This window comes from Coenobita brevimanus, chromosome 84, assembly GCF_032717465.1.
Source record: "Coenobita brevimanus isolate Jiangsu-jjx chromosome 84, ASM3271746v2, whole genome shotgun sequence".
Classification (NCBI taxonomy): domain Eukaryota; kingdom Metazoa; phylum Arthropoda; class Malacostraca; order Decapoda; family Coenobitidae; genus Coenobita; species Coenobita brevimanus.
This window is the reverse complement of record NC_137037.1, coordinates 48,676,048-48,699,380: the sequence shown is the minus strand read 5'-3', so window position 1 is coordinate 48,699,380 and position 23,333 is coordinate 48,676,048. Positions and strand designations below refer to the sequence as shown.

At 44.5% G+C, this 23,333-nt stretch overlaps 1 protein-coding gene across 2 annotated transcripts in view; it reads left to right on the top strand.

Annotated features, from left to right (window-relative positions):
• LOC145410229 (uncharacterized) overlaps nt 1–23,333 on the top strand; it is a 47,824-nt gene that overhangs the window by 13,008 nt on the left and 11,483 nt on the right. Inside the window, exons 2-3 of one of the 2 annotated variants that reach the window (XM_080280452.1) lie at nt 20,542–21,114; nt 21,902–22,205. In XM_080280452.1, the coding sequence (XP_080136578.1) occupies nt 20,936–21,114; nt 21,902–22,205 (483 nt within the window). In that variant the 5' untranslated portion in view covers nt 20,542–20,935. Of the gene's footprint in view, nt 1–20,535; nt 21,115–21,901; nt 22,206–23,333 lie in introns of both variants that reach the window. The other variant, XM_080280450.1, reaches the window with a different exon arrangement.

Sequence of the window (23,333 nt, the reverse complement as noted above, 5' to 3'; positions counted from 1 at the left end):
CCCAAACGAGGATGTATGGACGTTCATTGATATTATACATACCCCAAAATCATTCACATCACGGAGAAATACAGTGGAGAAATACACGGAGAAATATAGATAAAAATAGATTGAAAGAGGGAGACGTAGATGTGTGTGTGTGTGTGTGTGTGTGTGTGTGTGTGTGTGTTTCGGGGTGAAGAGGATGTAAAGAGACATTCAAATTACTCAATCCCCAAAGTCATTCGTTGATTAATCAAAAATAACCTACACAGCAGGAATTTCCAAAGAATAGGTCATGTGTCAAAGTTACTCGAGTTTTATCATTATTTCAGATTTTTTCGGTCCTGCACGGTGTTGCTTCGCTCTTTTTCCTGTACAGCTTATTGTCGGAGGGTCTGGAGGGTGGGGAGAGAGCCTTGTGCTGTGCTGTCCTTTCATATCCTCCTGTGACTTAGATTTTTTCGATAGTTTAAGGCTGGACCACTTCGCAGGGGCCGTAAAGTCTGTGTGGTCTGCGTATCCAGACAAAACTCTCTCTCTCTCTCTCTCTCTCTCTCTCTCTGAGGTGGGCGAGTACAAGAGCCTTCAGATATCGATAACAGCGCCAGTGAATCTTTAACCTACATATCTCTGTACAATAATTCACACAATGGAGCCTCGGGTTGGGGATTTAATAGATAAATAGATGGATAAATAGATAGATAGATAGATACAGATAGACAAAGATAAATAAAGAGACAGAGAAGAAACTGGAACTCTTTATCTCGTGGCAAACAATGGGGTGGATTCGGCCTATTATTTCAGGGTTCCATTCTTGTCGCTCCAGTGGTTCCCAGATTCCTGAAGATCACTAGAGCTGTACTTGATATCGACTCTCTTATCTTGCGTTGAAGATGTAAGAGGGTGTGGGGAGAGACAGAATTATAGGTAGATGGGTAGATGGATGGATAGATGGATGGATGGGCAGATAAATAGATAGATAGAGAGATAAAAAGGTAGTTAGATAGATAATGAGAGAGAGAGAGACTGTGAGAGGTGAGGATGGTGTTGTGTTGTGTGGATTACGGTGGGGAAGGTTGTGTGTGTGTGTGTGTGTGTGTGTGTGTGTGTGTGTGTGTGTGTGTGTGTGTCACGAAGAAATGTTATGAAAAAGATAAAGATCTGGAGCATCGTCTTTTCTGCCCGTAAGTTACGTGATATAAGCTACAAAATGACGAAAATCTGGGCCAAGTTAAAGAAACGTAACTACTGAATCCCACACTCTCGCCGCCCCACCGCCTATACCCTTTTCACGTAAAGCTGGCCCAGACTATAAATGTACTACGCGCTTGGTTACAAAAGACAGCAGGAGTAAAAGATCTCGTGGGGGAAATATACCACACAGAGACAGCAGGTGGAACAAAGCCTCCTGAACGAAATGTACCACGCCCCTGGTTACAAAAGACAGCAGGGGTACAAAATCTCGAGAGTATGTACCACTCGCTTGGTTGCAGAGGACAGCAGGACCATAAAGTCTCGTGAACAAAATGTACCACTGTGTCATCTGTAACAAGCCACCCCTCCCGACCTTACGTAAGTGTTGACAATGGGACAATCAAGAGAATACGGCCGTTGAACTCTTCCCAACAACACACACGCTCTTAGGTTTCAAGAAGCCGACAAATGTAGCGAGTTTAGATTTAGCGATTGTGCGAGTAGAAATGTTCCGTGGCATTTTGGGCTGGTGGGGCACTTAACCCAGGATGTAAACTAACATTTGCTTACACACGGGGAGGCAGTGATGTGAATTTTTGGTGTAAATGACTGTTTGTGGTCGGTGGGGGAGCCCATCATCCACTCACTCGGTGTAGTGCTGCTTTCAGGTGACTAGTCGGGAGTAAGTAATCTATCCCAGAGATTCTTCTGCTCTTGATGGGGCAGCACAGGAGTGAATGATGAATGATGAATAACTGGTAAATGATTTTCGAGATAATGCCGTAAAAAAAGCCATGTCTGCAATTCCAAACTGAACTCGACAGAGAAGATAGCTAAGTCAGGGGAGTCGACTATTATAGCCCCGTTAGAGGAGTATCTGTCAGACAGAGGTGCGCCTTGCAACTGAGAGAAGAAAGAACAGCTGTAGCCTGTACCCTGTACTTGGTGAAGAAAGCAGAGGGGAGTATGAAATACTGGAGAATTTTTCTTCGCTCATATAGCCCAGGTAATACCACCCACGGTGCTGGAGAGGAGCCCCTCCACGGGGTGGCACCGATATAGCTGGGTGGCTCCGTTGCCCGGCTATGCAAACCTCTCTCAACTCGTTCTCGATCCTCTGCAGGAAGATTGCTGGAATGCAAGAGACAGCAGCTTGAGTCTGCAGTCCATCTTATTCACATTCAAATGAGCCTGGGGTTGCAACAACAACATTAGCCTCTCCCTGTAAGACTAGCGCTCGGATGCTTCACAGACAAACATCGTGTTTGTTTTCCACTTCACTTGCAATATGACTCGTATATTTAAGAGGAGATTCAATGAAACCCATTAACCAGGAAGATTCATATGGGCCTGTACCCACCACGCACCGCGGCATCTTTACAGTCATCGCCTCTTCGCGCCATTTGGCTCGGTTACCGGTGATCTCAGATGGGGTTTCCTTAAAGTTTTGCCTTTGCGGTTTTATGGACGGTATTCTGGGTGACACAGAGTGCTCGTGGCATCTCATCCTGACTGATGATGGAATAAATAGTCATAGCCAATCACCTCAACAACATACTTTCCTTCCTTATCCTTGCGAAATCTTGCATTCACCTGCCTCATTCAGCCTTACCCAGTATCAGCCTGCCTAACTCTACCTTACCTTTCGTTATTCTGCCTCACCCTGCTTTATCCAGTATCTCTTTGCATACTCTGCTTTCCCAAGCATCTCCCTGCCTCACTCTGCCTTACCCAGTATCTCCCTGCCTAACTCTGCCTTGCCCTTCATTCTCCTACCTAATTCTGCTTACCCATTCTGCCTGCCTTATCTCCGTCTGTACGTTGACATGCATGACTCTTTCCTTGTTTATCACAGCCTGACCTCGCCCTTACCGCTTCCCCACCCTACCTTCCTCTGCCTCTCCACTACAGCCCTTGCCTCACTCTGACTCACATATCTCACCCCTTCTCTCCTGCTATGCTCTCTCTCACCGCTCCTCACTCTTTCTCACCCTGTCACACCATACCTTACCTCTACGCCACCCTGCCTCATCCTATCTCTCCTATAACACCCCTTCACCTCTTCTCTCCTGCCTCACTCACTCTCCACCCCCCCCCCCTGCACCCTTCCACTCTCTTCTCTCACTCTGCCTCACCCTGCCTCACTCCTTCCTTCCTCCCAGATCCTTTCTCTCCCTGCCTCACCCTGCCTCACCCTACCTCACACAGAGCGAGGACTGAGGGTGCCAGTGTTGCCAATACTCACGGGAGAGTAACCCAGGCTGGGTCAGTGTTACTAGCGACACCCATGCTCAGTGTTACCAGGGGAGGGGCAAGGTCATTCACACACACACACACACACACACACACACACACACACACACACACACACACAATTTCTCTCTCTCTCTCTCTCTCTCTCTCTCTCTCTCTCTCTCTCTCTAATAACCACTGTTTGTCTTGGTTCAGTGCCAGCCTATCCTGTCTAGCCAACTATCCATTAACCCTTTTAGTCTGACTCCCAGCTGTCCATCTCTTCATTATGCTATCCATCCGTCCATCCATCCATCCGTCCATCCATCCGTCCATCCATCCGTCACTTTATCCATCCATTCATTCATTCATCTAAGCAACCAATCAACCATCCAATCAACAAACCATCCACCCATCCCAGCCAGTTAGTCAACCTGTCTTCATTCTATCCATCAATCCACCCATCCATCTAGCCATCTACTCATCCATTCAACCACCCATTCCTAGCTCTTCCATCCCTCCCTCCTCTTATCCATCTATCCATCCATCCATCCATTCATCCTGTGTCACGCTTTCCATTCACTCTCTTCATAACCTCTTCAGTATTTTTAGTTTACGTTATAATTGGTACATACATACATACATACATACTTACACACCACACATACACACACTCAACTAGTCTCACACACACAAATGTTCACACAGATACACAAACACAAGCACACAGTAATGCACGAACACATACATGCGTACATACACACATATGCACACATTCGTTCCCACATAGCCACCCAGACACGCACACAAGAAGCAAATACATAACTAAACACACATAGGCAATCAAATCTTTATGAACACACACACACACACACACACACACACACACACACACACACACACTAAAGCACAGTGGATTCACAAGTATATATAAAATACAGTATGCTCTCTCTCTCTCTCTCTCTCTCTCTCTCTCTCTCTCTCTCTCTCTCTCTCTCTCTCTCTCTCTCTCTCTCTCTCAACCGCCAGCTTATATAAACAGACACTCTTGCAACCAAACATGCTTGCAATCATTCAAACACCAATTGTTGAAGGATAGATAGACATAGATAAAGAAAGACAGAGATAGATAGAAGTAGATAAAATTATTTGTACACACGAAGGTCATTCAATCTTGCCATCCATCCAAACAGTTATTCATCCATCCATCTATTCATTCAACCGGCCACCTATGTATTCATTCTTCATCTAGCTATTCATCCATCCATTCATCCATCTGTCTTTCTAACTATCATCCATCCTACCATCCATCCATCAGCCCACCCACCCACCCATCCATCCATCCATTCATCCATCCTTCCATCCATCCACCCTTCTCGTCACCCATCCATCGTTCCATCTATCTCTTCATTCATCCATCCATCCGTCCTTCCATTCATCCATCCGTCCATCCATCCAACCACCCATCCGTTCCTACATCATCAGAGAGAGGCAATGAAAGAGTTCTAATTTGCTTAGCTATATGTTACCCAACCCTGCATCCTGAGAGGGGCAGCACTAATATGAAGATCTCCAAGCTGCTCTGTATTATAATGAGTACACTCACCCCCACCCCTACCTCCACCCCCACCTTTACCCCCACCCTTACCCATACCCCTACCCCAAAGCACGCCCCACCCCCACCCCCACCCTTACCCCTACTCTTATCCTTACTCCCATCCCTACCCCACCCCCACCCTTATCCCTACCCCTACCCTTACCCCCATCCCTACCCCCACCTCCACCCCCACCCCCAACCCTACCCCAACCTCCTAAGAGTAATTTTCACCAATAAACGTACGTTACTATTTTGGCTGCACTCTCTCTCTCTCTCTCTCTCTCTCTCTCTCTCTCTCTCTCTCTCTCTCTCTCTCTCTCTCTCTCTCTCTCCTCACTTACACACACAAATTAATCCCTCACGCTAATTTTCTTACAAGTACACACACACACACACACACACACCCCCACACACACACACACACACACACACACACACACACAAGTAACAGCTACCACAGATACAGATACATTCGTTTCTAAAATACACATCACCAACACACCCTCGCGTGCATGTTGCCAAATTACAGTGTGCTTGTACGTGCTAAGGGGCAAAAAAGAAGAGTGAGTTAGTACATGCAAGGTAGTAACACAAACACACAGACAACGGAGAGTGACGCAAGAGAGTAGCACAAACACGCAAACAGACAACGTAGAATGAGGCAAGAGAGTGACACACACACACACACACACACACACACACACACACACACACACACACACACACACAACGTAGAATGAGGCAAGAGAGTGACACACACACACACACACACACACACACACACACACACACACACAACGTAGAATGAGGCAAGAGAGTGACACACACACACACACACACACACACACACACACACACACACACACACACACACAACGTAGAATGAGGCAAGAGAGTGACACACACACACACACACACACACACACACACAACGGTGAATGACACAAGAGTGACACAAACAATGCAGAATGACGCACGGGAATGACACAAGCACAAACAGACAAGGCAGAATGAGGCAAGAGAGTGACACAAGCACACACAAAGACAACGAAGAATGACGCCAGAGAGTGACATAAATACGTAGACAGATAAAGAATATGGCACAAACACACAGGTAAGGTAGCAAGACGCAAGAGAGTGACACAAACACACCAACAGACAACGTATTAGTGAGTTTATGCTTGTGGGAAGACGACAAAAACAAACCAAAAAAAACAGAGTGCATTTATTCATGTAAGGGAGTGGCACAAAAGACCCGACATAGCAGAGGAAGAGTACAGGGACCAGGCACAGAGAGAGAGAGAGAGAGATGCCCCTCAAGCAGGACCTCTAGTGTTTGTTGTTGTAATCCAAGATGCCGGGGGTGGGATGGTTGCAATATTGAAGTGTGTGTGTGTGTGTGTGTGTGTGTGTGTGTGTGTGTGTGTGTGTGTGTGTGTGTGTGTGAGAGAGAGAGAGAGAGAGAGAGAGAGAGAGAATTTTTACGTACCTGTGATTGAACTTGTGCATATCCGTCCTTCAACATATGCCTGCGTTCGATTTATTTTTCGTTCAATTGTTCAAGAGGACATTTACGACAAGCTGAAGTGGACAGAATATAGCAAAACATGATCGATGTCGTTGATCCTAGTTCGATTTTTCGTTTTCGTATTTTCGTACTCTAGGTGGGGAGAAGGAGACCGAGGAGGAGGTGGAGGGATGGAGTGGAGAGGTGTTGGAATGAGGTGTAGGGTGAGGGGAGGGCAGTTTGATGACGTGGAGGCGATTTGTTTGTGGCCCGTCCTTCCGGGAGTAAAGTGTATGGGTATGCAGTGGAGGGAGAGAGAGAGAGAGAGAGAGAGAGAGAGAGAGAGAGAGAGAGAGAAGGAGGGACGAGGGAGGAGAATATGAAGTAGGGCGGCATGTAGTTTGATCCTAAGTTCCCGACAAGAGAGAGAGAGAGAGAATGGGGGGGGTAAGGGGGAGGGGGAAAGATAAGATAAAATGCAGATAAAAAGGAAAGAGCAATAAGAAGGACACAGTAGTGACAAGGAAAAGAATTAGGAAAAAAGAATGAGTGACAAGCAGGATTGGAGGAAAAGGAGGTGTTATTCCCAGAGCTTCAAAAAGGGGAGCTGTCGTGTATCATATTTGTGTTACTTTAGATAGCACAGTGTTACATTACCTAGCACTGTGCCTGTGTTACTTTATATGGTATTGTATTATTCTTTTGTTACTTTAGATAGAGCTGTGCTACATTTCGCTCCTTTAGAGAGCACTGTGTTACTTTATATAGCACTGTACACCTGTGTTACTTTATATGGCACTGTGATAGTTTTTTGTTACTTTTGTTAGCACAGTTTTACATTTTGTTACTTTAGATAGCACAGTGATACATTTTTGCCACTTTAGGTAGCACTGTGGTAGTTTTTGTGTTACTTTAGGTAGCTGTATGGTTACGTTACTCTCGAAAGCACTGCAGCACTTCAGCAACATGGCTTCAGATCCCTTGTTCCTTATTGCCACGTTGCCTAATATCTGTGACATCTGAACATTGGGATCCTAATACATAAAATTCCCCCTTCTAAAACTTAAATTGTGCTCGATGCCTCTCACAAATCACGTTCTCAAGTACTGCTATCGCCGAAATGTTTTAACGCGAGACACTGGTTGGATATAATTAGATGGGTGCTTGTGTTGCTCTTATCTCTGTTTGACACTGGCTGTTGTTGTCATGGTGGTGTGTGTGGGGGGTGAGTGTGTGTGTGGGAGGGTGGCGGTGTGTGTGAGGGATGAGTGTGTGTGCGTGTGTGTGTGTGTGTGTGTGTGTGTGTGTGTGTGTGTGTGTGTGTGTGTGTGTGTGTGTGTTTTAGTTCTATCCCTGTATTTCTTTGATCACCCCCGCAGACATAATCTCAGGCTCTTGCTTACAAAGAAACAGGCTTGAGATCTAAGGCAATAGAATATATCTTTTAAAAGCATAGTTATACGTTAAAGACCCATAACGTACTGATATAGATGCATAAAGCCATAAAAAGATTGTTCAGGTGCGTACGGGAAGGGTGGGTAGTGTGGTGGGGCCTGCTGTGATAGGCGATTTAGATGTCAACGTCATGTAGCAAGTGGTGATGATATATAGCTCTTAGTACTGTTGTTGTGCGTGTGGTAGTGGGAAAGCAGGGTGCGTCTTGTACACTAGAAAAATACGTACCACAGGACGCAGTGGTAGAAGACAGGAGAGTGTGTCTTATAAGCAGAAAAAAAACAGATATCAAATAATGTAGGAGTAATTGTTGTTGTTGTAACTCCTAGGTTCTTCTGAAATGTGAACCCAGTGGACTGCAGTTTTAAGTTGTCTTCCTCCTGCAGTCCACTATCCTCCTTTTGGGGATCAGGAGAGAGTTTAGGGATGTTTGTATAACTAGGCAGCTCTACAGTCCAGTCAAATCAGTGTCACCACATGAAGGCATCCCTCTCCTGCACAGAAAAGAAAAGAATGGAGTACTTTTATACAGCACAGGAAAAGCAAGTATCGTACAATGCTGGGACAAAGGACAGAATAGTGCTACTTTTAAACAGTAACAACAGGAACAGTACATACGTAAAAAAAAAAAAGAGAAAACTCAAGGTAAAGCACATGAAAAAGAGTACGACATAAAAAAAAAAAGGGATGTTGAAAAAAATTGGGAAGAAAACACGGCAGGCTACAGAGGAACAAGGATACAACATAAATTTAGAATGTCAGGAAGAATGAGAAGGAAACACTGACGAAGGCACGAGATGCAGAAGAAAAGGACAGGAGGATGTGACCTTATAAGGAGGTAGAGCACGTTTTCATAACACGCAACGGAATGAATAGGATGGTGCGACATACAAACAAGTAAACTAAGTATCATAAGACGCAGGGAGGAGGGGCAGGACGGTGTGACTTACAGGGATCTGTTAAGTACGTATCACAACGATGCATGAGGAGAGGACTGTAAGGAAAGAGCGGATGTGAGACTACAGTATGTGGCTCTGAGTGGCGGGTTCGAATTTGTGGGGTGGACACTAGTAAGTTCACGCCTTGTCTTCATCAGTCAAATAACCAAACTTAAACGATACCAGTGTCTACTTCAGCTGTCTTCTGTTTCATCATCTGTGCCTTGTATCTGTCCTGCCCTCCTCCTACCCCATTTTAGTAGCAGATAACATGTGCTTTTATCGACACTCATGCGGCTAGTGAGCACTACACAACTGAGCCAGCTTGAATATCAAAGAAAAACAAACCAAAGCTAAACAAAATTATCTCTGACCGTAATTAACTGCATCTTATTTCATTATTCCTGCCACTAGACGATGTTATTCAGCCTAGGGGATGCCTCTCGTACTGGAGGGGTTTATGAAGGCTGTATCTAAAAATTCATATTCCAAAAGTTTATCCTATTCTAAATTAAATCGCCAGTAGATGACAAGAATACTATAAAAGAGTCTCCGGGTTCAGTGGGTTTAATTCCTTTATGAGAGACACAAAACAAAATTATTTCCTTTGATAACTAATTGGATAGATGACATGCTTATCGTAACAATTAGTAAGAGAGAGAGAGAGAAAGAGAGAGAGAGAGAGGGAGAGAGAGAGAGGGAGAACTTCATGAATAACGACCCAGGGGTAAGGAGGGGGGATGGGAGTGGAGGGGACAGTGAGACAGGATATGGGGGTTCGAGCGAAAAAAGAACGTAGCACTCGAGGGAAGGACCGAGGCAAATGGGTCGGAGGAGAGGAAGGAGCGTGTGATGAGAGGGTGTGAGATGCGACCGGGCAGGGCAGCTCAGTGGCACAGTCAGAATAATGGGGTGTGAAAGAGAGAGGCGTCAGGAGGCCTAGGAGAGGTGGTGGCCGAGTCAGTAGAGAGACAATCTGCGAGTTCGATTTCTAGTTGAGGGTAGGTAACAAGTTAAGAATTTGAATTTCCCAAAAACAGGCACTGCTGATCTACCACCAACATGTCGTAAAAACACTTCAGCTAAAATCAATGACTAAACATATATGAGACAGCCTTACCATGCATTCAGTGTGGACGGTGGATGTTAGCACCGAGGTGGTGATATGTGGAGGTGTGTGGTACGCAGGAAGACTACTGGACCTTAGGGAACTGACCATTAAACCTATGCCAGGGTCGGGCATATAAAAACATATAATATCCTAACCAATAATAAAGTCTCCATAGAAATTACTGTTAACATATACCAGACATCATTTAAACGGTGACGTGCAAGAAAGGGCTTAGCAGGGAAGGTGGGCTGGAGGAACAATGAGGGCAGTGATAAGGAGCAGGAGTGTGAGAATGGAAGCAAAAAAAAAAGTCGCTGCATGACAGTACCGTGATTCCCACTCTAACGTATATATGTGAAGCTTGGACTTTGTTGTGAGGACACAAATGAGAAGCGAGAAGAGTGGATGTAAATTATATGAGAGGAGCGTGAGGAGTTGCGTGGCGAGACAAAGAGAAATGAGGAAGCGAAGGAGCGTTGCGATGTTGATGTGGATGTGCTGTTACCAGTGCCCTGAGGCTGTTTGGTCATATGGAGAAGATGGAGAATAAGAGATTAACTAGAAGAGTTTATATAAGTGAGGTGGGGGAGGAGAGAGGGATGGGGAGACAGAGGATGGATATTAGCGTCCGCAGTAGTATGCTCGTATGAGAAACAACGCGGCAAAAAGCAAAAGCTGCCAAGCACAAGGCAAGAAAACGCGGCGTAGTACACAGAGCGAGACAAGTGACAGACGGCTTTATTTTTGCCAGTTTCTTAACACCTCTTCCATAGCGATTTATTTAGCCTTCACATCTCCATAAGGCGTTACAGTGGGATGCCTTCATGAGGTCCCGCTATAACCAGGCGGCTCCACTGCCTGGTTATACAAGCATTCCTCAACTCACTCCCTAGCCTCCCGAAAGGAGGATGGTGGAGTGCAGAAGGACAGCTGAAGCCTGCAATCCACCGGGGACATGATCATAAGCTTTCATAATTTTAACCTACCTACCTACCTACCTACTGCCAGACGCCATAATCCTGTAAGGGGTGGCCATTTGACTTTGAGTGTTGTTTTACGGGGAGGGCACAGTTTGTAAATATATCAAAGGTGAGCATAACGAACTTTGCAAAAAAATAAACTGGTAAGGAAGAGGTGCTACAAAGCTCTTAAACCAACAGGAATTCTAGAGTTGTACTGACCATGAGGGGGTTGAAGAATGAGGGTGGGGGGAAAAAAAAATAACACGGAAGACCATATGAGGAACATAGCACAGTAAAATACAAAAAACATAAAGATAAAAAGTGGGTGAAGAAGGCATGGCAAGAAAGAGAGAGAAAGGGAGAGGTGGGGGGGGGGTAACAGGACACAGGGTAAGATGGCGAGGCAGGGAATGCAGAATGAGGGTGTGGCTGATGTCTGGCTAGTGAAGGAAGACTCGTAGCGTGACGTCATCCCTCATATCCAGCCCAGGGACCCTATTTATAAACCCTACTCAAGATGTGTTTGCCAGTGCTTGTATGTATTCGCCTGCCTTCACTAAAACAGCTGGTATATATAATTGCCTTAAATCGCAGAGATGCCAAACACTTCACAATCAAATATCAATGTAAATAATAATCAGGGAATCACATGTGACAAGGAGGTTCAAGTAGAAATTAAAGTGAATGAACGAAAACCAAAACGAACATTTGTAAACTCTCCCCTTAAGCTGTTATGAATGAGTCTCCTTGATCACCAGTCAAATCGAGCCACCAGTCTGACTACAATTGGCCATCAACTGAGGAAGAAGAGGTTAGGGATCTTCAACAGGTTAGACAAATGTGATGGAGTAGCTTCCTAAGACGTCGATAATATGGTCAGAGAATCCTTCACTGACAACTCCCCTCCTCCTCCCTTCCCCTCTACCTTCCCATCATCCTCCCTTCTGATCCCCTCCCCACCTCCCCTCCTGTCCCCTCCCTTCTTCTGCCCCTTCCCCTGTCTCCCCTTCTTCCAAACACCTTATAACCCCTCCCTTCTTCTGCTCCTTTCCCCCCTTCTGCACCCTTCCCCTTCCCCCTTTCTCCCCTGTCCCCAGGAGCCCTCCTAACCGCGCCTACCTCACCTCCCCAACATCTTAAACCCCCTCCCTTCTACGCTTCTCTATTGCTCCTTCCTCTTTTCCCCTTTCTCTTGCCCTCCTTTCCCCTTTCTCCCCTTCCCCGTCTGTCCCCACACATTCTTTTCCCCTTCCCCTCCCAGATCCCTCATTCCCCTCCTCCCCTACCCCCTTCCCCTCCGACACTTGTACTAATAGCCGCGGGTTATCCTCTGTTACGCCGCCTCACCCGACCGTCAGGCAGAGTGGCAGCGTGACATCATGATCCCTCAACCCTGGAATCCGGATGCCACGAACGCTAAGGGGCATTTTTATTCGCCAGAACCTGTGCATTTAAGGGCATGGGCATACTGAGGCTGGGACTGGATTGTGGCTTTACTTTAGGTAACATGGGAGGCTTCTTAGCACCTCTTCCTTAGCGACTAATTTTGCTGAATCGATAGAGGGGCGGGGAATTGTTGAAGAATTTGAATTTAATTAAAACAGACTTTACTTCGCAACACCTCTTCCTTAGCTATTTCTTTTGCCGAGTCGATAGAGGGACGGGGAACTGTTGAAAAACTGGATTTAGTTAAAATCATACTTTACTGATCTACCATACGAGCCACCGGTATGCCATAAAAATACTGTCGTTAATACCAATACACCAGTTCTGTATGAGATAGTTCTAGCATAAATTTAATATGGACGGTGGTTATTGGCGGCCAAGTGGTGACATGTGGAGGTGTGTGGTATGTAGGACAGTTGGGCCATAGGGAACGGGCTATTTCACCAGTCGAACGAAAGAAAGAGAGAGGGGGGAGGGGAGAGAGGGAGAGAAAGAAAGAAAGAAAAAAGAGAGAAAAAGAATCATACATTATTTAACACTGACATAGTTCCTTCATAATCTTACGAGGATATTTAGTTGTAATGTGGGGAATAAGTCGCTATGTAAGAGGTGTTAGGGAATCTGCAAAGGCACTCAGAACGCGTCGCTCCCAGGCCAGATCGGACAAATGGCCTCGCGGTCGTTGCACCAGACTGCGCCTTCATCTGACGGTACCGATTCACTCCCTCGATTGGAGGACGAGGTACCATTGCCTTATCTATTTATCTATCCATCTATTTATCTATCTATCTATCTGTCTGTCTACCTATTCGCCTGTCTGTCCATCTATCTGTATATCTATCTCTCACTCTGTCCATTTTTTAATTTAAAAGAACGGGTCACTTCCACAACTTAAAAATTGAGGAGAAAGTGTAATTGTTTTTTTTTTTTTGTTTTTTTTTTGCATTACTTTGTTTTATTTTGTTTTGTTTCGTTTGTTTTGGTTTTTTATCTTCTTTTTCTTTATTTTCAGAACCTAACTATTTACCCAAACGAAATTCACCGAAGATTAGCTAAGAGATACGAATTAGTGTCCCTGTCTGGTTGTGTGCTTTTGAATGTGCGTATGTGTATGTGTGTGTCTGTGTGTGTATGTTTCAATTTGTATATCTGTATGTGTAAGTCTGAATGTGTGTGTCTGTGTGTGTACGTATGAATTTGTATGTCAGAATGTGTATGTCTGAATGTTTGAATGTGTGTCTGTGTGTGTGTTTCAATTTGTATATTTGTATGTGCATGTCGGAATGTGTATGTCTGATTGTGTATGTGGGCGTGTTCAGCTGTCTCTTGTCAGTCACTATTCAGAGAGAGAGAGAGAGAGAGAGAGAGAGAGGGAAAGAGAGATAGAGAGAGGGGGGGGTGACATAAAGACAGAGAGTGAGAGTAACGTGTGAAAGAGAGCAGTGTGTGTTGGACCTGCTATGAGAGATAAAGCAGCCCCTTCTCTCTCTCTCTCTCTCTCTCTCTCTCTTTCTAGTCACGAAGAAGTGCCATGGAAAGGACGTAGAGCCTTAGTAATACCCTATACTGCCACTGAGCTACGGGAAATACGCTGCAAAAGGACGAAATGCTCAGCCAAGTTAGTGTGAGGGAACTATAGGCGTGGGCAACCTGAGAACCACGGAAATTTGTGATAATTACATGTATTTTCACCAATTTTTTCCACCAATTCAGATGACATGTGAGAAAAGGAACGATTTTCATACTTACGTTCTGGATTTCTTACCCTGAGCTCTCCTAAGTATGGCACCACGTTCGTTAAAGTTAGCACTGAATCGGTGTTTATATATTTACATTTACTGAAAGTATCATATTATATATTTTAAGGCAAATACTTCTCAGGGGGTAAATACTGAAACCTTAAGTGCATTTGCAAGGAGGAAGACTGCCTTGTTTTGCCAGCACGTATTTATGTAAACACTTCTTCTCATGGACGAAAGTTATTAAGTCTAGTCACAGATCTCAACTCACAGATAAATATTTTGAGAATAATCTTGGAGTTGCTACATGGAATTTTCCTCCAAGTTTTGAGAGGCGTTCCAGAGGCATCCAAACAAAGATGTCTAAAAAAAAAAAAAAGAAGAAGAAGAAGAAGAAGATAAAAGAAAAAAAAGAAAAAACAGAAAAAGTAATGTTATTTGAGTGGAACAAATCTTTTCTTTTCCCTTTTAGTATGAATAATGGGCAGGCAACTGTGAATTAATCGTGTGTCTTTCCATAACGGATAATTATATGGCCAAGATACTCCTTTCGCAGTCCCATATTGAATAATGCATGATATTGACCGGCATGTATTTATTATTAGCAAACGTACATTTTATTTTCTTATATTGGCGTACTAGAAAAGACGGCAGTTAATTTATACGAACATACATCTTATTTGATTGTAAAATTATCATGATTATTATTTTAAAGGGAAGAGGTCCGGGGATAGATACCAAAAATAATACCTCGACCCACAGACTCAAAAAAATAAGTTGCCCACGCATGAACTCAAACATGCCCGTCTCACAAGTGACTCACTGAGGAAGAGACTTTAGCACAGACTCATAAAGCGACCCATATTAAACCTCAGGCAAATCAAATGTTGAGGTGAAGAGAGAGAGAGAGAGAGAGAGAGAGAGAGAGAGAGAGAGAGAGAGAGATGATAAGGAAGAGGGTTTATGCTTCAGGCTTCAAAACTGGCACCAGCAATCAAAACACAGCTAAAACAGGATCAGGAGAGAAAGAGAGAGAAGGAGGAAGAGGAGGAGGAGAAGAAGGAGGGGAAATCTGGAAGAGAAAAATACGTTAGCTTTTCCTCGTATATAAAAAAAACTGATTAAAGACGTGAAGGGGAGAAGATATTAGAAAAAAAATACTCCATTAACATTCTCAGGCTCCCGTGATTAATTTCCAGCTGAATAAAATCTCATGACCCTAGCTGAGTGGAATTGTAGAGTTGTTCCCACCATGGGTGAGTTAATATCATGATTATACTTCTACGTCTACATCCACATTAAATATACCCTTCATACCTTAACTTGGCCCAGATTTTCGTCCTTTTGCAGCTTATTTCACGTAGCTCAGTGGCAGAAAAGAGACAATACTACGACTCTACATCCTTTCCATAGCACTTTTCCATGGCCAGCATCATTATTTATTGGTAATCTCATAAATAATCTCATGCTACACCTCAGCATTCTAAGAGAGACAGCAATTTTAGGCCAGGTTAGAGTGAAAGGGGTATTGTCTATTCATTCAAACGTCCATCTGACTCCAATGTAAATATTCACTAAATGACACTGGTTTTTTCTTGGATGAAATATATAATTGTGGTTTTCACTTTTTTTTTTTATCACATCCACATCAACACTTCTGGATCATCCATGTTACATATTCCACTTCCAACAGTTTTGCTACTCCTCCTCCTCCTCCTCCTCCTCCTTGTACTACTACTACTACTACTCTACTACTACTACTACTACTACTACTACTACTACTGCTACTGCTACTACCGGTACTATTACTATGATGCTCCAACTCTGGTTCCGAGGCTACTGTTGAAAGGTACAGCACATATTGACTTAAAACACTGTGGTTAGTTGCAAATGTGAAGTGTGTTCCAGATGTGAAATGTGTTGCAGTGTGAAGTGTGTTGCAGATGTGAAGTGTGTTGCAGATGTGGAGTGTGCTGCAGATATTAAACGTGTTGCAGATGTGCAGTGCGTTGCAAATGTGATGTGTATTGCAGTCTTTAAGGCGTGGTTGACATCAAAGGCCCCGCCCCAACACTTAAATGCAGGTGGTGGAGTGGCTGGGCATATGGACGGGACGAATATATAAAACTTTGTACAGTAGCAAACACACCTACACTCATTGGCCCAGATTAACCTCTTTTAGTCCGGTGCGTGTGTGTGTGTGTGTGTGTGTGTGTGTGTGTGTGTGTGTGTGTGTGTGTGTAGTACTAGTGGTAGTAGTAGCAGCAGCAGCAAGAAGGGAAAAAATACGACCTTGGAGTTAAGTGATTAAAGAAAAACTCATCCTTATCCTTATCATCAGTATGTTCCCTCTCCTTATCTTTGTGTCCCCTGAGGCCTTACGCAAACTTCTTTTTATCTTTACCTCTTTTTTTTACCTTCTTTTTACCTTTACCTTTACCTCTCATCACTGTCACACCTCCAAGTAAATAATTGCTTTTCTGATAACCTATAAATGTCCTCCTTGATTTTTTTAATTCTTTAGCATCCAATATCCTCTGTCTTGTCGTTCTTTTATTTATTTCTATAGCATTAACTTTCCCTCTGTCGCATTTGGTTTCGTTTCCCGCCCCTCCTTTGACAGTTTCATGTCCCCCCATTACCCAGACTCACAAAAAAGGGTAAGTCATTAGGGTGGGTAGGGGGAGAGGAGCACAGACGTTGAAACAGGAGACAGCGGTTGTTGACAGCTGAATGGTGTAGGGTAGATAGAGAAATAGACACACACATATACAAGGCAAAGCTGGTGAAAGAGAAGATTGAAAAGATACTCTAGGGGATTGCCGTAATTATTCGTTTTGTTTCAGAATTTCACGTGCGGAGATTAAGATGTGTGTGTGTGTGTGTGTGTGTGTGTGTGTGTGTGTGTGTGTGTGTGTGTGTGTGTGTGTGTGTGTGTGTGTGTGTGTGTGTGTGTGTGTGCTTATCTCCATCTTCCTCAAGAATGTCCCGTCCTAAACTTTAAATTATGCGTGTGTATCTCTCTTTATCAAGCTTTATCTCTCCTTTCTGGTGCCCTTGACGTCACTCTGGATGTCACGTGATGAGTAATGATGTCAACATGTTTTTGTCCTGTCACCACCACGTCTGCCACACCCGCCCTGCCACACCCACACATACACCCAATTAGCCCTATTTAACAGACCGCACACCCGCTTGTATATCATTTTAGTTAGCATCTTAAGTCTCATGATAGCGACTGTTGCTAACTTGACCGCGCGCGGGCATAAACTCTCTCTCTCTCTCTCTCTCTCTCTCTCTCTCTCTCTCTCTCTCTCTCTCTCTCTCTCTCTCTCTCTCTCTCTCTCTCAAGATACAGCGACAGATACACAGCTCCAACTTATATTTTTTCTCAGTCCCTTGAACCGCAGCCAAAGAGACATTGTTTACCAGCCACTAAATCCACCCTGTCGTTATCCTTGGCTTACCCTTTTCCTCCCTGTCCTTTTACCCCTGTCAACACCCTGCCATCACCCCCGTCTCCTCTCCGTCTGGCTGTCCTCCCTCCCGCCATTAAGTCGAAATCTATGGTCCTTTCCGTAACAGTCGGTGCAGCCATGTGACTCCCTATCCTTCTAATTAATCCATTAAGACCCCGGACGCGGATTCTGGTTTTCTATGCCATTTTTTGAACTGTATTTTGATTCTGAGTTCCTAGGATGATCACCCTTCCATTTTTTCTTTTATTTAACCTAGCTTAACCTAACCTAACTAACAAACTGACCTAACCTGAGACTAACAAAACAAACCTAACCTAACCCAGCCTCTCCTTGATACAAAAACTTCTAAAATGCTTCACAGAACTGATATCAGCGGCCATCTTTTTATTTTTTATTATTTTTTTCCAATTTTCATATGATTTTGTTCACTTTACAATATATATACATCTTTTTTAATTTGAGTTAGATCCAGCCATAATAAACCCCTTCAGTACGAGTGGCCTTTCGTAAACTGAATAAAATCGTCTGTTTACGGGGACAGTACACCAGATCCAGTATTCTCGGCGGTCAAGAAACTCCCTAACATCTTTTCCTTAGCGATTTATTATGCTTATTACACCTTACTATCCTATTCTGTGCTATACAAATCCTTCCAATATCGGCATATTCTGCATAAATAACGTAAAAAAGAATATTCACCACCCATACCCAAAAATAAATCGATAAGGAAAAGGTTAGTTAAGGAGGCTCCCTGACACCTATTCCTTAGCGATTTATTTTTGGATACGACCGGTTAATATAATTTTGTACTCTAATTATAATGGGTGGGGTGATATTAGAATGATTTAAGTACGACAAAAGAGAATGGTTAAGTACAACAAGCAAAGGAAATCGCTTAGGAAAAGGTGTTAGGGAGCTTCCTTGACTGACGAGGATATAAACCAGAATATAAAGAAGAGTAATCTCGTCCTTCCCCTCCTCCGCCTTCCTGTTAGTACGTGAAAGCTTGTTACGTGTCAGTGAATAGTTGTATATGATCCTTTGTGTTTTTGAGCACACACACACACACACACACACACACACACACACACACATAAATTTTACCCCACCGCACACATACCCACACATCCCTTCACCTTAGTCTACACACACACACACACACACACACACACATAAATTTTACCCCACCGCACTCATATCCACACAACCCTTCACCTTAGTCTACACACACACACACACACACACACACACACACACATGAACTGACTACCACACCCCTCAGGATGGAATTAAAGACGTACAAGAGAGTCACGCCACAATATTAACACTCTCAGGCTCCTATGATTCACTCTTATATGAATAAAATCGTCTGACATTAGCTGGGGTGAAATACTAGATAGATAGATAGACAGATAGACAGACAGACAGACAGATAGATAGATAGATAGATAGTACTCAGGCTCCTATACTCACTTTTATAAAACCGTTTGGTATTAGGTGTTGCCCCGACCATGAGAAGGTTTTAGCACGCAAATCCGTCATAATCAAAAGGGACAACAATAATTTAGCCGCAAAAAAACGCATTAACGCAGGCTCCCATGACTCACTCTTGGCGGAATATAAACCGTCTGGCGCTGAATGGAGTTGTTCTGACCATTAGAGGGGATTAAGGCTCGCAAATTCGTCATAAAAATGAAGTAAAAACATTCAGGGGCCGAAAGCAAATCGCTAATAAAAATATGTTGTTGCCTAAGATACAAGTTACCTACAGACCAAATTTGAAGATGATATATTTTGGCAACACACGCACACACACACACCGACAAAAACTATATCGCCTTGCCCTGCTAAAGGTGGGCGATGAAAATTGCAAAAGTCTGCGGAATTCAGTCGCCGCGTTTCACAAAAAACAAATCCATATAAAAAATATATATATATAGCGGCTGGCATTCGATCGTCTTTGATCAGATCCTCATAAAAAGTATTAGGCTTCTGCACATCCACGTAGTTGCTATTTCCTGAAAGTTTGGTGAATATTTGTCCACAACTTTTTGAGATATTTTGACAACAGATACACACACACACATAGACATGCAGTGACAAAAACTATATCGCCTCGCCTTCCTAAACGTGAGCTATATAAAGAGACAGCAGCAATGAAGTCGAAAAATTCATCCCGCTGAAAGAGCACAGTTCAAAATGGAGGAAAATTTAGAATGCGCTGAGGTCATCAAAGACTAAATGATCTTATGCGAGCGTGGGACGTTTATCTAATTTATTTCTAATTTATTTCTGATTCATTTCTGACGATGTGGAATGTGTGGGTGAGGGAATGTGATAGCGAGTGGGAGAATGCAGTGAAAGTGAATGGGGATGTGTGAGTGAATGAGTGAGAGAGTGTGTGGGTGAGTAGGAGGGGATGCGTGTTAGTGGAAATGGGTGAGTGAGTGAGAGAGTGAATGTGTGTGTGTGTGTGTGTGTGTGTGTGTGTGTGTGTGTGTGTGTGTGTGTGTGTGTGTATGAATGGGTGAGTGAGTGAGTGAGAGAGGGGGGTGTAGTTGCGAATGTGTGAATATGTGAAAGAGTGAATGAGTGAGAGGATGTGTTTGAGTGGGATGTGTGAGTGAGTGAATGAGATGATGCAGATGAAAGAGAGAGAGAGAGAGAGAGAGAGAGAGAGAGAGAGAGAGAGGGAGAGAGAGGGATGAAGATGAAACCAGGATATGGGTAGGAATCAGTTACCCTTCTGAGAAAATATCTGTTTTATCACCATGATCTCACCATCTCTCTCTCTCTCTCTCTCTCTCTCTCTCTCTCTCTCTCTCTCTCTCTCTCTCTCTCTCTCTCTCTCTCTCTCGCAGGCCCCAAAACTAAAATACTCTTCTCTTTCCAGGACGAGAGCTGGCTAAAGGCCGACAGGGACAGCACTGCCATTGGAACCTTATCTTCAAGAGAATATATCCAGTGGCTTCTAAAAATTGGCCAACTTCAAATCAAGTCTTCAGTCAATAAAGAATACTGAAAAAAAATCCCCCTACAATCACCAGGACCATTACAAAACCACCAAAATTTTCAACACATACGCAAAGACTCACAAGGAGAAAAATCTAAGCAACATATATTAGCAATCACAAGCGCCAGAGCCACAAGAAGAGATAGCACAATTCTGAGAGAGGAAATAGTCACGCAGTCACTAGAATTCTAAGTTCAAATTTAAAAAAGGGTACAGAGTTATCGTCAAAGTAAAAAACAGAAATAAAAAAGTATATAAGGATTCGGCGTAGTCTTTCAAAATGGTCCTTCGATGCGCCGAGTGGTGGTGTTGCGTGGTGGTGGTAGTGGTGGGGACTGTGCTGGTGACTTGTGCTGGTGTGGTGGGTGCGCAAAAGAACCTGGGGCATCCCGTCGGCACCACACAATATCCTGCGCAGGCGGAGAGGACCAACACCATCGTACCCGTGGCCGGAAAGAGGTGAGTTCGATGCAGTATTAAGTATCTCAGTTTCCTTATCACGAGGCCGCCACTACAAAGATGAAAAAAAAAAAATTGTCTGACAGCAGCAGTAATAGAGTTAATAATTCATCATCCAGTGAAAGGATTCTGAATTATGATTGAGAAGAGTTAAGGGAGTCCTTGATATAAACTGAGAGAGAGAGAGAGAGAGAGAGAGAGAGAGAGAGAGGGATGACATTCAGTTGTGTAATAATAACTGGCCGTCAACCCGGATGTAAAGTGTGTCCCATTGTTACCCTTTGTTTCACGAGAGAGAGAGAGAGAGAGAGAGAGAGAGAGAAAGGGGGGATAGATACCAAATTTTTCACCCTCACTATCACACACACACACACTTTTGGATGCATACGAGAGAGGAGTGGAGAAAGGAAAGAGGATGGTGGATGAGTGCCAGTAGAGAATTATTAACACTCTCAGGCTCCTCTACCTCCTCTCAGTTTAATAAAATCGTCTGGCGTTGAATGAAATAGAATACTAAAGTTGTCCCCACCATGAAAGGGTTGAAAAGGACAGGATGGCCCCCTCAGCCTTCCCACGTCTCTCTACACCTTTCTCATCCATTTTACTGATTCTCACTCTCCCTGCCTTCATTCTACATCCTGTATACTCACTCACTTACTCACTCACTCACTCACTCACTCTCATATACTCACTCACTCACCCACTCACTCACTCTCACGCACCCACCCACACGCTGTAAGTAACTAGCTCACTCACTGTTCTCCCTCCTTCTCTGCCCCTTTACCAGGTACGGCAGCTCCCCTCACAACGACGTGAGGCGGTACGGAGCCGCCCCTTCAGCAGCAGCAGCTAACGGCAACGGCAACGGGTACCACTACAACGGGAACGGCGTCAACAGCGTCAACGGCAACTCCCACCACCTCCACGACGGCCACCGCATGATCACCCGCGCCCTGTGGAGGATTTTCGACGCCCTGATGCAGAAGAAGGACCACTCGCAGCTCTACGGGAGGGTTGGCTTCGTGGAGGAGGCGCTGAAGAAGATGATCTCGGTGGACTCGCAGCTGGAGGGAGAGATTGACAAGCTGAAGGTAGGTGGAGGATCGGTGTGTGTGTGTGTGTGTGTGTGTGTGTGTGTGTGTGTGTGTGTGTGTGTGTGTGTGTGAAAGCGTCCATTGCAGCTGTGTTTGAGAAATTACTTAGCGTTTTCCATTACTGACAGCTAAATCGACGCATAGCATATAGTTAGTACGGCTGAAGTGTGGGTGACTTAGTGTCAGATCATGGTAGGGATAAATGGAAGGAACGATTAGGCGGAGAGAGGGAGGGAGGGGAAGGGGGAGAGAGGGAGGGAGAGGAGCCAGGGAGAGGGAGGGAATGGAGAGAATGGGAGAGAGGGAGAGGGGAAGTCGAGGATAGAGGCTTCTTGTGTGAGGAAGGAGAAGGGGTGGAGGGAAATGGAGAGGAGGAGTGAGGAAGGCAAGAAGGGAGAGGTTACAGGGAGGAGAGGGAGAGAGAGAAAGTAGATGTGTGTGTGTGTGTGTGTGTGTGTGTGTGTGTGTGTGTGTGTGTGTGTGTGTGTGTGTGTGTGTGTGTGTGTGTGTGTGTGTGTGTGTGTAAGGGTGGGTGTGAAAGGGAGATGCAAGAGAAAGAAATGGATGGGTTACTTAGGATGAGAAAGGAGGAAAAGGATGACGAGAGTAGGAGTAGGGAGGGGAAGAGGAGGAATGGAAGGGGAGAGAGGTGTAGGGGAAGGAAGGAAGGGAAAGTGATGAAGAAGAGAAGGGAGGGAAGAGAAGGAAAGGGGTGGGAAGAGAAGAGTGAGAGCAAGAGGGAAGAAAAAAGAAAAGAGGGAAGAAGAAGAAGAAGAAAGGAGGGTGAGGAGGTGGAGGAGGAGGAGGAGGAGGAGGTGGAAAGGGGAGAGAAAGGGAGAGAAAAGGAAGAGAGGGTTAGGTGGAGGGGAGGGGGCTGGACAAAAACACAGCTGGTCTGAGTGTAAAAACAGTGAGACAAATGGTGTTTGTTTACTAGCCCACACACACACACACACACACACACACACACACACACACACACACACACACACAGGGCCACGAAATATTTGGGCTCCCCTGTCGCCGCGTACAAAGGGACAAAGTAGCCCCTGTGTGTGTGTGTGTGTGTGTGTGTGTGTGTGTGTGTGTGTGTGTGTGTGTGTGTGTGTGTGTGTGTGAGAGTGT